The sequence below is a fragment of the Mustelus asterias genome, chromosome 8 (genome assembly GCF_964213995.1).
Source record: "Mustelus asterias chromosome 8, sMusAst1.hap1.1, whole genome shotgun sequence".
NCBI classification, from domain to species: domain Eukaryota; kingdom Metazoa; phylum Chordata; class Chondrichthyes; order Carcharhiniformes; family Triakidae; genus Mustelus; species Mustelus asterias.
This window is the reverse complement of record NC_135808.1, coordinates 125,493,553-125,510,295: the sequence shown is the minus strand read 5'-3', so window position 1 is coordinate 125,510,295 and position 16,743 is coordinate 125,493,553. Positions and strand designations below refer to the sequence as shown.

The following is a 16,743-nucleotide window of genomic DNA, read 5'->3' as shown; positions in this document are numbered from 1 at the left end:
AATACCACACAAATTTCATTCAGTTCCCATAGGTTCCACAAGAACCCTATTAATTTAATAGATCCATTTAAAATCCTTATAAGTGGGTTCCTTTCACTTCAAGAAAAAAAATGAATTTACCAGCATTCTAATTAAGAATCATGCAAGCATTTGGTACAAAGTCCTTATTATGTGCAAGTTTTACATTTGAAGTAGCAGCGAAGGTTAACTGAAGTGGACCAATTACTGAAATATATGAGATGGCCAAATGTATCTGACGACTGCGGCGCGATTCATTATGAAGGAACTGGCGGCTCCTCTGCTCTCTTCCTGCAGCCTCCCAACCCGGTAAAGCTGGATTCCTCGCCGACACGGGGCTCTCCCAGCTCGCCCGTCTGAGATCCTCCAGTGGCTTCTTGTGCAAGCATTCGGAGGCTCCGAAGCAGGAAATGAAATAATCCAGCACTTGTGCAGACATGAAAGTGTCCATCTGGCACGCAGGGTGAGCTGGCTTTGTAAGCACAGCCTGGCTTTTGTCCTTGCGGTGCAGAGGAAAAGCAAACAGTTCCAGGGCTGAATGTAGTTTCTTTTTTTCCCCCGTTTGTGTGGAGCGTTGGCACAGGGCTGGCAGTCACCTATATTCGCCAACACTTAACATGTTTGTACAATGTTCCTTTGTCAGCTGATATGTGCTTTTGAGATATCATTAACTTAGTTTCTTTTTACAAAGTATTGCCGTGTCTATTTTTACAGAAAGTGCTATCACAAGGGTTCAGACTCAGCAACGTGTAGCCCACAGACCCACGGACTTCCAGAGTTCGAACATGCTAATGGTACATTTTTGGCAGCAAGGAAATAATTAACTGTGTGGAGGTGTGTTGCACAACTTAACCAGGCCTTAAATGACAGGAAGCTCAGTTTAAGAGTCTCTCAATTTCCCTCCTTTGTGCTATTGCGTTCTTCCCCTTTAGCATCCCCACCTTGTTAATGACAGTTAACCTGCGAATATAGAATGCAAGCAAGCTTGGGCAGGTTTTCCTTTTTCTCATAAAGGTTCTTGCCCAAGCTGTCTCACAATAATAGCTCGTTTTGTTTTAACCCCCAGTGATTTTCAAAAAATAATTTTAAAACGTGTCTTCCCTCAGAATAGATGGCCGTTGGTTTGTGTGCAATTACTTGGTCGAGGCTGCCTTTATCCGGTGTGGTTGCAGTTGAGCTTTCGCCAAATCAGACCCTCCCTTCCCACAACCCCCCTCCCCCATCAGCCCCCACCCCCGACATGCAGCCAGCGTGCCAGCAGGAGGGAAGGTTACCCATTCCAGAAGCTAAATGAGTCACCAAGAGTCAGTCTGTTTTGCTTTTGCCACCAGGAGTGAGGGGGTGCGTGGGGGGGGTGGTTTATCCTTGAGTCTTGGCCTCGCCTGTGCCATTCTGCTCACACACACAGCTCCAGGCCCAGGCCCTTGCTCAGCCTGGCTGCTTCCTGCTTGCCTGCCTCCATCCTGCTCGCTGCAGCTGCTGTTGGGTTCTGACCAGGCAGCCACAGGAGGTTTCTGCCTCTGTCACGTCTCTCCAAGCTTCTTCCCCTGATGGAGAACGAGGACATTTTGGCTTTTTGGTACTTGCTGGTGCAGCAGTAGATGAGAGTCCTGGAACAAAACACACACATACCTTCATTTAATAGAATCGGGGAACTCAAATTAAACAACAGCGAGCGTGCTGCAGGTGCCGTTGTTAATTTACTAATATCACAAGTAAGCTTACATTAACACTGCACTGAAATCACTGTGAAAATCCCCTAGTCGTCACACTCCGGCACCTGTTTGGGTACACGGAGGGAGAATTTAACATGGCCAATGCACATAACCAGCGCGTCTTTTGGACTGTGGGAGGAAATCGGAGCACCGGGAGGAAACCCACGCAGACCTGGGGAGAACGTACAGACTCCGTACAGACAGTGACCCAAGGCCAGGAATCGAACCTGGGTCCCTGGCGCTGTGAAGCAGCACTGCTAACTACTGTGCCATCGTGCCGCAGATTGTGACCTGTTGCCCAGTGATAAGAAAAGATGTATTCTGCAAAATTAAGTCCCACCGTAAGAATTAACAAACGTTAATTTATCATATTTTAATAAGTGCTGGAGGTTGAGAGAAATCTGCTGTAAGTTTGTTTGCTGCATGCTGCAGGGAGGTACATGCAGACAGGCGGATGTTAACTACTTGTAGATTGCTCATGACAACAAGCTTTGTGATCGCACTTCTTTGTTCTGTTGTGTTACTGCATTGTGCACCGACTCTCTGCATTGCTTACGGCTCACAACAACAAGAACAACAATAACAACTTGTATTTAAATGGCATCTTTGACATAGTTAAACGTCCCCAGGACCCTCACAGGCGTGTTATTGGACAGGACATTTTATACTTGGCCACATAAGGACACATTAGGACAGATAATCACAATCGTGGGACATGGGCATCTCTGGCTGGGCCAGCAGTTATTGGTCATCCCTAGTTGTCCTTGAGAAGGTGATGGTGAGCTGCCTTCTTGAATCGCTGCAGTCCACGTACTGTGGGTTGATCCTGGCGAGATCTTGGATTCCAGGATTTTGACCCAGCGACTGCGACGGAACGGCGACATATTTCCAAGTGAGGATGGTGAGTGGCTTGAAGGGGGAACTTGCAGGTGGTGGTGTTCCCATGTATCTGCTGCCCTTGTCCTTCTAGATGGAATTGATCGTGGTTTTGGAAGGCGCTATCTAATTTAGCGAATTTATGCAGCGCATCTTGTAGATAGCACACACTGCTGTCGGTGGTGGAGGGAGTGGATGTTTGTGGATGTGGTGCCAATCAAGCAGGCTGCTTTGTCCTGGATGGTGTCGAGCTTCATGATCCAGGATTTAGGATCTAAGGTGCATCTTAAAGACGGAGGACGAGATGAAGAAGCAGAGAGGGTTAGGAAGGAAATTCCAGATCATGGAAGCTAGGCAGCTAAAGGCACAGCCGCCAACTGGTATTGCAAAGGAAATTGTTAGCGTGAGTGGGCGAATACGACCACTACGGACCCAGAGTCAGGTTCAACAATGGCACAGCTTTATTGCTTTACGTCGACAGAGGTACAATCAGGACATACATACAATAACAGTCCCGAAGGTACTCTGAAGGCCCGCCAAAACGGGTTATAGTTATAGCCATATTCTGTAGTTGATGTGTAAATGGTTTGTTTATGGTTTTCGGCTATGGTCATCCTGTTTAATGGGTTTTTAGGTGCGGAGTTGATGTGTTAAGTCTGGTGATTGCCCAGTCTAGGGAGGTGAGAATTGTCTGAGATCTCCGGAGTTTCTTATACAATAGGTGTTTAATTGGATATCAGGAAGTCTTCCAGGTCTAGGAGACCTTCTGAAGTGTTTGATAAGGGCTTCCTGATATCCTTGGAGCCAATTTAATTAAATGGAAGGGTATGCTAATGTGAGTTCCTGAGCCCTTTTGTCAGCCTTGTTTCTGCGTTTTAAAAGACCTGCTTGTCTGTTCACACTTTGTGCCTGGGTGCTGCTTTGTCCTGTTTCATTTATTTGATTTTATTCTAAGAAATATTTAATCTAAGGAATCACAGAAATTTGTGTCTGCTTACAAAATCAAGGAAGCTCACAAGCCTAGACTTGGAATTGGAGTAGTATTGCCCGTTTCGACGTAGGAATGGCCTGCTGCCCGTCAGTATCAAAATACAACCAGATTAGAAGACACGGGGATAACGTGCAAACTCCACACAGTCACCAAAGGCCGGAATTGAACCCGAGTCGCTGGCACTGTGAGGCAGAAGGGCTAACCACTGTGCCAATGTGCCACCCATTAGATCATCCAAAAGCTCTGCTCCCCGTGCCTTCATTCACCGTATTCGCTGACCTACACTGGCTCCCGGTTACAACCTGTTTCACAAACCGAATACATCAGTCTTGTGCCTTTGTCTCCATCAGTAACAAAATCCAGTGTGGGAATTTAGCAAAAAACATCTTCACCAGGAGAATGGTTAGAAAGAGGAACTCCCAACTGCAGGAAAGCAATTGAAGCAAATTGCATAATTGTGTAACAATACTTTTCATTGTATACTAATACAGGTGATAATAATAAATCAAATCACATCAAAAATGCACTTAAAGGCAAGCCCGATAAAAGAAATTGACGGACATGTCCATAGAATCATAGAATCCCTACAGTGCAGAAGGAGGCCATTCAGCCCATCGAGCCTGCACTGACAACAATCACACCCAGGACCTATCCCTGTAACCCCATATATTTACTTTGCTCATCCCCCTGACACTAAGGGGCAATTTAGCACAGCCAATCCGCCTAACCCGCACATTTTTGGATGTAAACAGTGTTCAGTACAGAAGGGTGGGTGGAGACTCAAATGGAGCATAATCAGATGAATAGGCCTGATGGGCTGAATGGCCTGTTCCTGTGGTGTAAATATTACTAAAGGAGGAGGAAGAGGCAGGTGTGGGATGGAGTTCCAGAGTGTCGGACTTCGGCCTCCAATGATGGGGGCGATGGAAATGGGGGCTGAGCAAGGGAGCGGAGTTGAAGGAACACAGATATCTTACAGAGTTGTAGGGCTTGAGGGGGAAACACAGATGAGTTGGGACAAAGTCATGAATGCAAGGATGAGAATTTAAAAAATTCAAAACTTTCCTTAACCAGGAGCCAATGTCGGCAGGCGAACACGGGGGCTTGACGTGAACGGAGGTTCGGGGACCAGAGCTTTTGGATGATCTAACGGGTGGCACGGTGGCGCAGTGGTTAGCACTTCTGCTTCCCAGTGCCAAAGACTCAGGTTCAATTCCAGCCTTTGGTCACTGTCTGTGTGGAGTTTGCACATTCTCCCTGTGTCTGCGTGGGTTTCCTCCGGGTGCTCTGATTTCCTCTCACTGTCCAAAGATGTGTAGGTTGGGAGGATTGGCCATGCTAAATTGTCCCAAGATGCGTAGGTCAGAGGGATTAGCCATGGTAAATTTGTGGGCTTGGGGGGATAGGGCAGGGAGGTGGGCTCTTGGGTAAGATGCTTTGTCGGAGAGTCGGTTCAGACTCGATGGGCTGAAAGAATTCCTGCAGTGCAGGAGCCCAGTGATTCTAAGAGAGAATGTCCTGAGCTTAACCATATCAGGAAGATGGCACCTGCAACACTGTAGCATTCCCTCAGTATTGCTGCTAGAGGTAGTGGTAGAGGCGGGTACAATTTTGTGTTTTAAAAAGCATTTGGACAATTATATGGGTAAGATGGGTATAGAGAGATATGGGCCAAATGCAGGCATTTGGGACTAGCTTAGTGGGTAAAATAAAGGGCGGCATGGACAATTTGGTCCGAAGGGCCTGTTTCCATGCTGTAAACCTCTGTGACTCTATGACTAGTTATTTTCCATTGAAGTGAAGCCATTCCACACTTACTGCTCAGTTCCCCCATGTCTACGAGAGAAATGGTCTTGGAAACAGTTCCCTCTTCTCAGGGGTCATGACTAAGTGTCTCCAAATAGGCGAATTAAAGAAAATACATTGCTCAACTGGCCAGCAGGGGTGTTACCATTCGGGACTTCCGGGTTTGGAAATTCTTGGTGTGGACAGAAGAACCTTTGTGCTACCATTAGTGCACTGCTGATCTGCCTGAAAAGTCTGCCCTTTTCGAAGTATCGTCATAGATTATTTTTCTATTCTATCTTGCCAAGCTCTATATCATGGCTGGTTAGCAAGATGGACTCAAACCCTGATCCCTGTCCGCTCTGAATTTCATTGTGCAATTGGATACTGGAAAATATGTAAAATGGCAGGAAAGTCACTCTCCCTCTGATCTTTCCTACAACCCTTAAACAGCAATTAACTTCAGACAGTGACATAATAAAGTAGCAATGATATAACTACACAATGAAAGTACTGTGTTCTGACATTATTATGCACTGTCTCAATTCTGAAATAGGTTATCCATATGTTTTTGAACGTGGTGGGTTCTGAGACTAATAAGACACAAGATCCTAAGGTATAGGAGCAGAATTCAGCCATTTGGCCCATCGAGTCTGTCTGCTCCACCATTCAATTATGGCCAATACATTTCTCAACCCCATTCTCCCACCTTTTCCCTGTACACTTCGATCCCCTTACCAATTAAGAACCTATCTACCTCTGTCTCAAGTATTCACCTGGATAATCTGTGGATCAGTGCTCCTGGCCTTGATACTGGGGTTGCACCTTTCTGGAAGCCTCCAGAGGTGGCCCAAGCAAACTATCTGGGATCAGAATGAGATTCCCTAATTTACATCCAAAAGGCTGGTGGCTGCACGATGTGGCTCCCACCCAACTTGGAAAAGAAAACTGAAAGTGGTTTACAGGTGCCCATGACGGTGGCACAGTGGGTTCGCACTGCTACCTCTCAGTGTCAGGGACCCGGGTTCAATTCCTGGCTTGGGTGACTGTGTGGAGTCTGCACGTTCTCCCCGTGTCTGCTTGGGTTTCCTCTGGGTGCTCCGGTTTCCTCCCACAGTCTGAAAGACGTGCTGGTTATGTGCATTGGCCGTGCTAAATTCTCCCTCAGTGTACCCGAACAGGCGCCGGAGTGTGGCGACTAGGGGATTTTCACAGTAACTTCATTGCAGTGTTAATGAAAGCCCAATAAATAAATAAATAAAAATAAACTATCCCCGTAACGCTTTCTATTTATCCTGCTAATTCCCCTGACACTAAGGGGCAACTTAGCATGGCCAATCCACCTAACCCGCACAGCTTTGGACTTTTAAAATGACCTTGATTCCATCATGTACTCTCAGGGCTCCCCCAACCCCCACTCCAGCCCAATGACCATGGACCAGGGGGGAGTGTTCCTGGGCTGACAATTCTATACTGAGTTTATCAGAGGCCCCCGGTGCTGGAACTCTCGGCCTCACTCCTTTGCCGGTGATGTAAGAATCAGACCCTCACTCACACTGGTTGCAATGTTTCAATCAGTGCTTGTCCTTCCTGGAATAAGGCTCTCCTTAATTCTGTCTGCTTCTGCTTCCTGCAATCCATTATACACAGCTCAGGTGCTGGCTTTTGGGGATTCTTTCCAAATGCTTCTCCAAATATTCTACCCAAATGTCACTCAGCAAAGCATGGTGGGAGGTTACATTTGTAAAGAGCATCTGCTGTTGTGGAGGTTAATCAGCAGTACAAATCAGAAGCGCATTATGATATTGTCCACAGCCTTCCCCAAACCTGCTCCTGTAATCTAGCCCATTCACGAGCTCAAAATCCCCAGCTTCCCTTTTTCCATTTATTCATGTCACAAGTAGGCTGACATTAACATTGCAATGAAGTTACTGTGAAAATCCCCTCGTCGCCACACTCCGGTTCGGGTACACTTGAGGGAGAATTTAGCCTGGCCAATGAACCTAACCAACATGTCTTTCGGACTGTGGGAGGAAACAGGAGCACCCGGAGGAAACCCACGCAGACACGGGGAGAACGTGCAGACAGCGACCTAAGCTGGGAATTGAACCTGGGTCCCAGGCGCTATGAGGCAGCAGTGCTAACCACTGTGCTGCCCTATTTCCACTTGCAGCTTACCAATGCTATGCTTTGCGTGTTTACATACATGCACTATAATCCTAATTTAGACCTTATTGAATTCTCCCTGACTATAACCCCATATAATATATTTCTCTCCCCAATCCTCCAAACATGTTCACTGAAATCTTCCCCCCGTTCACACCGGCTGGATCTTATGGTCCAGCCGACAGTGCACGCCCACTGCGAGTTTCCCAGAGACAAGGGGTGCGTTCAATGGGAACCCCGTTGATAACAGCAGAACCATAAGATCCCACTGCCAGCGAGTGGTTACCGCCTCCTGCCGCCACCAAACACGCCGCAGAGAGGGAGAAAAATCCCACCCATTGTTTTACTTTTCTAATGTTACATCGTGGCTCTCATTCCCTGGGCAAGTTAACTCTCCCCAATAACACTAGCAAGCCGTCCCTGGAGAACATTGTGCTGGTTCTGGTTAGATACAATGTGTCCGGCCTGTACAGGTCCCATCATCCTCAGAACAGGTACCAATCTCCTGGGAATCTAAGACCCTCCCTCCTGTACCACCTCTCCAGCCAAGTATCCATCTGTTCTATCCTCCCTTCCCAAGCTCACTCGCACCGAGCAGTAGGAATGATACGGAGGTGGCTGGCTAGGATCTCTCCTAGTTTGCTGCGTGCAGTAATATCTCACCCTCTTTTACCTGTGTTATTGGTAATACATTATACAATATACAAAGTTAATTTATTTTATCAAGTGGACTACCTTGTGCTTTCAGACTAATTAATTGATCTAATTTAGGTTATATGCTGGTGAAATTAAATTTAAAATTTACCTGTCGACTCACATATAATGACGTCATTCTGCCATGATTTTTCCTCCCATTCGATTCACTGGCTCACAGTTAGATTCAACCTCACTCACTACTGCTCACTGCCCTCTCTGACCACTGCCCTCTCTGACCACTGCCCTCTCTGACCACTGCTCTCTCTGACCACTGTCCTCTCTGACCACTCCCCTCACTGACCACTGCTCTCTCTGACCAATCCCCTCTCTGAACACTGCCCTCTCTGACCGTTGCCCTCTCTGACCGCTGCTCTCTCTGACCACTGCCCTCTCTGACCGCTGCCCTCTCTGACCACTTCCCTCTCTGACCACTGCCCTCACTGACCACTGCCCTCACTGACCACTGCCCTCACTGACCAATCCCCTCTCTGACCACTGCCCTCTCTGACCACTGCCCTCTCTGACCACTGCCCTCTCTGAACACTGCCCTCTCTGAACACTGCCCTCTCTGACCACTGCCCTCTCTGACCACTGCCCTCTCTGACCACTGCCCTCTCTGACCGCTGCCCTCTCTGACCGCTGCCCTCACTGACCGCTGCCCTCTCTGACCACTGCCCTCACTGACCACTGCCCTCACTGACCATTGCCCTCACTGACCGCTGCCCTCTCTGACCACTGCCCTCTCTGACCACTGCCCTCACTGACCGCTGCCCTCACTGACCGCTGCCCTCTCTGACCACTGCCCTCTCTGACCACTGCCCTCACTGACCGCTGCCCTCACTGACCACTCCCCTCAGCCCACTCCCCTCTCTGACCACTGCCCTCTATGATCACTGCCCTCCCACACAACTCCCCTTCCTGACCTCACCCCTTCCTGACCTCAACCTCTCTAACCACTGCTCTCCCAGACCTCACCTTCTCTGCCCACTCGCCTCCCAGCCCTCGCCCTGTTTGACCACCATCCTCCCTGACCACACCCTTCTCTGACCACTCCCCTCTCTGCCCACTCCCCTCTCTGCCCACCCCCTCTCTGACAACTGCCCTTCCTGACCTCACCCCTCCCTGACCACTGCCCTCCCTGACCACTCCTGTCCCTGACCACTCCCCTCCCAGACCACTCCCAACTCTGACCACTCCCCTCTCTGCCCACTCCCCTCTCTGACCACTCCCCTCGCTGACCACTCCCCTCACTGACCACTGCCCTCTGACCACTGCCCTCTCTGCCCACTGCCCTCCCAGCCCTCGCTCTGATTGACCACTCTGCTCCTAAGCTTCAGCCTTTCTGACCACCCCGGCCTAAGGCTTCACCTTGCCTGGCTTGCTGTAGTGCTGGGTTTACAGGTAAGGGTGTGGAAGACACTTTTATACCGACTGAGCATTATTGATGCTCGGGGCTTGATACTCTTGATGTTGTGATTGTTATCTAAAAACAAAATAGACACCATTCAACAGTGCTTGGGACATAGCTTCCCTCATTCTGCTCCCCCCCCCCCCCCACCACACCCCTGCCACTGAGTAGAGGGGGTACAATGGAGTTTCACCAGGATGTTGCCTGGGATGGAGCATTTGAGGTTTAAGGAGAGACTGGCTAGGCTTGGATTGCTTTCTCTAGATCAGAGAAGGCTGAGGGAGGACATGATTGGGATGTATAAGATTATGAGGGGCATGGACAGGGTGAGTAGGGAGCAGCTGTTCCCCTTGGTTGAGGGGTCAATCCCGAGGAGGCATAGTTTTAGGGTAAGGGGCAGGAGATTCAGAGGGGATTTGAGAAGAAAATATTCAGAGGGTGGGGGGAATCTGGAATGCGCTGCCTGGGAAGGTAGTGGAGGCTGGAAACCTTACAACCTTAAAAAATATTTGGATGAGCACTTGAAACATCATAGCATTCAAAAATATGGGATAAGTGCACGGATTAGCACGACTTTAGTGGCAATTATTGTCGGTGCAGATTCCATGGGCCCAAGGGCCTTTTCCGCACTGTATGACTGTATGAGGTGCGTTTTCCCGTCCCACCCACCATAGGAATCGGAGCGGGCGAGGGGAGAAGCGTACCAAGGTCCGTTGACCTTGGGCAGGACTCTCTGACTTGGGGTGAGCGCGGCTGGAAAATCCGGCCCTATTAGAGAAAGTCACGTGGCTCATTCCGGCACCCAGCCAGTTAAAAGTACGGAAAAGGGGAATGCCGTATTCAGAGGTGATGGGTCATCAGCCTCACTCACCCAGACTGCCAGCAATGTACATTGCCGGGCAGGATTGCAAATTCACTTTCCATCAGGGTAACTAGAATAAAATAGGATTCATTCTGGAATATGACATCTTGGCACAGAAGCGGCTTTCTAAATTTGGCTTGAATCTGAATAAAACCCATCTGCATAATTCACGTGGTGTTATTTAAATCAAATTCAATCTAAATTAAACGAGTCCATGCAAATAACATTAAGAAAATGAGCAGGGAATGAGTGCGGCAATTCACTGTTTGTTAACCACTGGTTGAATACACTGCGTTTATTGAATATTATTGTGGAATCACATTTTATTTTTTTAAAACAATAATTGCATGTTCAGCTCTTAAACTAAATCATTGTTGCGCTGCCCGTGAGCGCAATTGGCACGCACTCAAAGTGAAATGATCTTGAACTGAATGAAGGATTGATCTCCCAAACGTTCAAAGTCCTTTGCAAAATCCTGGCTCCTGAACACCGTTGCAAACACTTTGGAAGCAGAAACAAGAAGGCAGGTTACTACCTGAGTGGCTGTAAATGGGGAGAGGGGAGTGTGCAGCGGGACCAGTCGCTGACGGTACGCATGCAGGTGCAGCAGGCGGTAAAGAAGGCAAAATGGCATGTTGGCCTTCATTGTGAGAGGGTTCGAGTACAGGAGCAGGGATGTGTTGTTGCAACTATACAGGGCCTTGGTAAGGACACACCTAGAATATTGTGTGCAGTTTTGGTCTCCTTTTCTGAGGAAGGATGTTCTTGCTCTCGAGGGAGTGCAGCGAAGGTTTACCAGGCTGAGTCCGGGGATGGCGGGACTGATGTATGAGAAGAGATTGACTAAGTTAGTTTTCGCTGGAGTTCAGATGAATGAGGGGGGATCTCACAGAGATTTATAAAATTCTAACAGGATTAAACAGGGTAGATGCAGGGGGGATATTCCCGATGGTGGGGGGAGTCCAGAACCAGGGGTCACAGTCTGAGGATTCGGGGTAGGTCATTTAGGATGGAGGTGAGGAAACATTTCTTCACCCAAAGAGTGGTGAGTCTGTGGAATTCATTACCACAGGAAGTAGTTGATGCAAAACATTGAATCTATTCAAGAAGTGGCTGGATGTAGCACTTGGGATGAATGGGATCAAAGCTTATGGGGAGAAAGCAGGATTAGGCTACTGAGTTGGATGATCAGCCATGATCGTGCTGAATGGCGGAGCAGGCTCGAAGGGCCAAATGGCCTCCTCCTGCTCCTATCTTCTACGTTTCTATGTTCTGAGTTAACTGAGCTCAGTCAGCCTGGGAGCAGAAGAGGCAAAACTGGGTTCAGCACCTCTGAGCTGGGGCGTGAACCTGGGTCTATGACCATGGCGAGAAGTGTTCACGTGATGGTGGCAGATGAAGACAAGGTTGGGTTTAGCTTTGGTGTCTCCACTCAATTGAATCAGTCACCGTTCGCTCTTCAATCTTGGAAAAAGATGAGTCCGAGATGGCACACACTGCTGCCATTCATGGAGGGAGCCAATGTTTAAGCTGAAGGATGTGGTGACAATCAAGTGGGCTTCTTTGTCCTGGATGGTGTTGAGTTCCTTGAGAATGTTGGAGTTGCACTTGGCCAGTGGAGGGTATTCCATCTCACTTGTGCCTTGTAGATGGCGGAAAATCTTTGGGGAATTAGAAGGTGAGTTGCCTGCCACTGTATCCCCAGCCTCTGACCTACACTTGTAGTCACTGTAGATTGATATGGTTCAGGTCAGAAACTCCAAAGTGTTTTATGGAGTCCACCTGAATCATAAATTTTGCACCTTGAATTTGGCTAGGATAAGTATGATAGGTTTCACTTCAGGTGTGATTCAAATGACCCGCTTGGGAGCTTTTGTCAAACAAAGTTTACTAAAGAATATAGTTAACATGTATAGTAAGAAAATTAGCAAGAACTTTTATCAATTGCAAACAAGAAACCAAAATGACCACTATAATGTATAACCCTTATCAAGTATATCTAATATGTTCCAATCAAAACAGTCTAATCAGTCTCTCCACATAAACCAACCCTCTCATCTCCGGAATCAACCTAGTGAATCTCCTCTGCACCCCCTCCAATGCCAGTATATCCTTTCTCAAGTAAGGAGACCAAATCTGTACAAACTGTTTGAGTTTGTTTCACCCATTTACATCTTGTTGCAATAGAATGGGTTTTTTTTCCCCACACCCATTCTATGGAATTCCACTCTGAAGCCAAGAAGTCTCCAGGTCCATTGTGACCTAGGTTCTGCATTTATTTGGACAGTAACACCCATTAATCCAGAGGAAATGTTTGTTGCATTTTAATTATTCTCAATGAAATGTCCCTAAACGTCATTTGTATTAATGTACAAGCGGGCAACTTCCATCCACATATAGTTAGTTCTATGTACATTGTCAAAAGAAAATGGTCACCTGACCTCTCAACTCCATTTGGGATCAAAGCAGAATGTCCATTCTCCATTTGCTTGAAAGGAAAGTGTATGTTTTTCATAAATCCATGAATACAATTGTATGAATGTGACGGCAGCAAAACCTGGACATTAATTTAGTCTTGGGCTGATCAGTAGCAAGTAGTACCCGGGTTACCTCTGGGTGCTCCGGTTTCCTCCCACAGTTCAAAGACGTGCGGGTTAGATTGATTGACCATGCTAAATTGACCCTAGTGTCAGGGGGATTAGTAGGGTAAGTGAGGGTTACGGGAATAGGACCAGGGTGGGATTATGGACAGTCCAGACTCGATGGGCCAAATGGCCTCCTTCTCTACTGTAGGGATTCTATGATTCTCAAAAAGTGCTAGGCAATGACCATGTCTAACATGAGGGAATCTAACCATCTGCTCCAGACATTCAGTGGCATCATCATCACTAAATTTCCCACTATCAACATCCTGGGGATTACCGTTGACCCCAAACAGAACAGGACCAGCCATATAAATACAGAGGCTGCAAGAGTTGGCAAGTGCAGTTGAGGCTACCTCATTGAATGTTTTTAAGGCAAGAATAGATTAATTTTTGAACAGTAAAGGAATTAAGAGTTATGATGAGCAGGCGGGTAAGTGGAGCTGAGTCCGTGAAAAGATCAGCCATGATCTAATTGAATGTCAGAGCAGTCTCAAGGGGCCAGGTGGCCTACTCCTGCTCCTAGTTCTTATGTTCTAAACAAAGCTGTGTGAGAATGCCCAAGCTGTTGGAGACCATCTTCGTGGACAATGGAAATAAGTACCATGGTGACAAGGCAGAAGTCAAGTTTTGATAAGGAACATTTATTCAGACACATTTTGAGACTGAAAGAGAGGCAGATCCAGACGCACAAAGGAAGGACCTTGGCTAAGACCCACCACAGAACATAGAACAGTACAGCACAGAACAGGCCCTTCAGCCCACGATGTTGTGCCGAGCTTTATCTGAAACCAAGATCAAGCTATCCCACTCCCTATCATCCTGGTGTGCTCCATGTGCCTATCCAATAACCGCTTAAATGTTCCTAAAGTGTCTGACTCCACTATCACTGCAGGCAGTCCATTCCACACCCCAACCACTCTCTGCGTAAAGAACCTACCTCTGATATCCTTCCTATATCTCCCACCATGAACCCTATAGTTATGCCCCCTTGTAATAGCTCCATCCACCCAAGGAAATAGTCTTTGAACGTTCACTCTATCTATCTCCTTCATCATTTTATAAACCTCTATTAAGTCTCCCCTCAGCCTCCTCCGCTCCAGAGAGAACAGCCCTAGCTCCCTCAACCTTTCCTCATAAGACCTACCCTCCAAGCCAGGCAGCATCCTGGTAAATCTCCTCTGCACTCTTTCCAGCGCTTCCACATCCTTCTTATAGTGAGGTGACCAGAACTGCACACAGTATTCCAAATGTGGTCTCACCAAGGTCCTGTACAGTTGCAGCATAACCCCACGGCTCTTAAACTCCAACCCCCTGTTAATAAAAGCTAACACACTATAGGCCTTCTTCACAGCTCTATCCACTTGAGTGGCAACCTTTAGAGATCTGTGGATATGGACCCCAAGATCTCTCTGTTCCTCCACAGTCTTCAGAACCCTACCTTTGACCCTGTAATCCACATTTAAATTAGTCCTACCAAAATGAATCACCTCACATTTATCAGGGTTAAACTCCATTTGCCATTTTTCAGCCCAGCTTTGCATCCTATCTATGTCTCTTTGCAGCCTACAGCAGCCCTCCACCTCATCCACTACTCCACCAATCTTGGTGTCATCAGCAAATTTACTGATCCACCCTTCAGCCCCCTCCTCTAAGTCATTAATAAAAATCACAAAGAGCAGAGGACCAAGCACTGATCCCTGTGGCACTCCGCTAGCAACCTGCCTCCACCATCAAGCAGAGAACTGAGGCTAACCTTTATTTACCGACTTGAAGAACAAAATCCAGTTTCCACTTCAGGGGTGTGACTGCGCCTTGACTGGAGTGAAGCCAGAAACCTGTAACTGCCAGGAATAAACAACTGCATATCTGTCATCAGGAATGTCCAACATCCTTTTCTTCAGTGAACCACAAGGCTGCAGCATTTCAAGACTGTGGGTGAAATTTTCCTGTCCCTCCTGCCACGGGGATCATAGCGGGCGGAGGCACACCAGGCAAAGGTCCGTTGACCTCAGGTGGGATTTTCCAGTCTTGGGGATGAGTGCGTTCGGAAAATCCTGCACTGTATCTTGAAGGAATTAAGGGTGACCATGAAATCTTGGACTTTTAAGATCCAAGTACATGCTGCCTCTTTTGTAACCATCTTTTCTTACGCCTGTGTATTTCTGTGTGTGTGAATGGGTACTGTTGCAAGTATATTCAGGTCTTCAGTAATAAACACTTTACCCCTTTTGTAAAAACCTATGAGAAAACCTGCACTTTGTTCTTGAGAGTTACAACAATCAAGGGGTTAAAACACTTTTTCTCTTTAAAAACTTGGCATCACTGTGTTAGCGAGTGAGTTGGAGGTGAAGCAGGCCTTGCTGTTTTAATTTACAGATATCCTGACTGGAACTAAAGCCAAGTGAGTCTCCCGAGTACAGCAGGATTATTCCTCCAGCAAAATGCAGTCAGTGGAAGATGGCCACTGAATGCAAGTCAATCCCAGTTGCTTGCAGGGTGCACAGGCCTGACCGACAGCAGAATTATTTGATTTGATTTGATTTATTATTGTCACATGTATTGGGATTCAGTGAAAAGTATTATTTCTTGCGCACTATACAAAGCATACCGTTCATAGAGAAGGGAAGGAGCGAGTGCAGAATGTAGTGTTACAGTCAAAGCTAGGATGTAGAGAAAGATCAAATTAGTGCGAGATAGGTCCATTCAAAAGTCTGATGTCAGCAGGGAAGAAGCTGTTCTTGAGTTGGTTGGTACATGACCTCAGACTTTTGTATCTTTTTCCCGACGGAAGAAGGTGGAAGGGAGTGTGTCCGGGGTGTGTGGGGTCCTTGATTATGCTGGCTGCTTTTCCGAGGCAGCGGGAAGTGTAGGCAGTGTCAATGGATGGGAGGCTGGTTTGCGTGATGGACTGGGTTACATTCATGACCTTTTGTAGTTTCTTGCGGTCTTGGGCAGAGCAGGAGCCATACCAAGCTGTGATACAACCAGAAAGAATGCTTTCTATGGTGCATCTGTAAAAGTTGGTGAGAGTTGTAGCTGACATGCCAAATTTCCTTTGTCTTCTGAGTAAGTGGACTTCCTTAACTATAGTGTCGACATGGAGGGACCAGGGCAGGTTGTTGGTGGTCTGGACACCTAAAAACTTGAAACTCTCGACCATTTCAACTTCATCCCCGTTGATGTAGACAGGGGCATGTTCTCCTTTACGCTTCCTGAAGTCGATGATTCTCCCCAAGCCCTTATGAGATGCTTGGCCCTCAGACGGTGCTGTTCTTTGATGTTGGTTTTTAAAAGTAAAGCTTACACACCATAGAACATTTTGCAGAGTCAAATGGAGGTGCTGACTTCAACACATTAACTTGTACAATGCAAACTCGATGTGCTAAACCACAAGAGAGCACTTGACATTGATGAGTTATGAAGTCCCTCACATTCATTTAATAAAAGGTGGTTTAATGTGCAGGCTTTTCCACACACTGCATTAATACATGACCAACACTAAATTCACAAGACACTCACACTCACCCCGAAACCGTAGAATCCCGCCCGAGGCCAATGGAACTTTCTGTGTTCCCCCCCCT

General features: G+C 47.3%; 1 protein-coding gene across 1 annotated transcript in view; it reads right to left on the bottom strand.

The window, feature by feature from the left end:
* Positions 1–97: 97 nt before the first annotated feature.
* Positions 98–16,743, bottom strand: part of LOC144497532 (uncharacterized) — a 253,729-nt gene continuing 237,083 nt past the window's right edge. Inside the window, exon 5 of the mRNA XM_078218929.1 lies at positions 98–1,628. Within this exon, the coding sequence (XP_078075055.1) occupies positions 1,415–1,628 (214 nt within the window). The 3' untranslated portion in view covers positions 98–1,414. The remainder of the gene's footprint in view (positions 1,629–16,743) is intronic.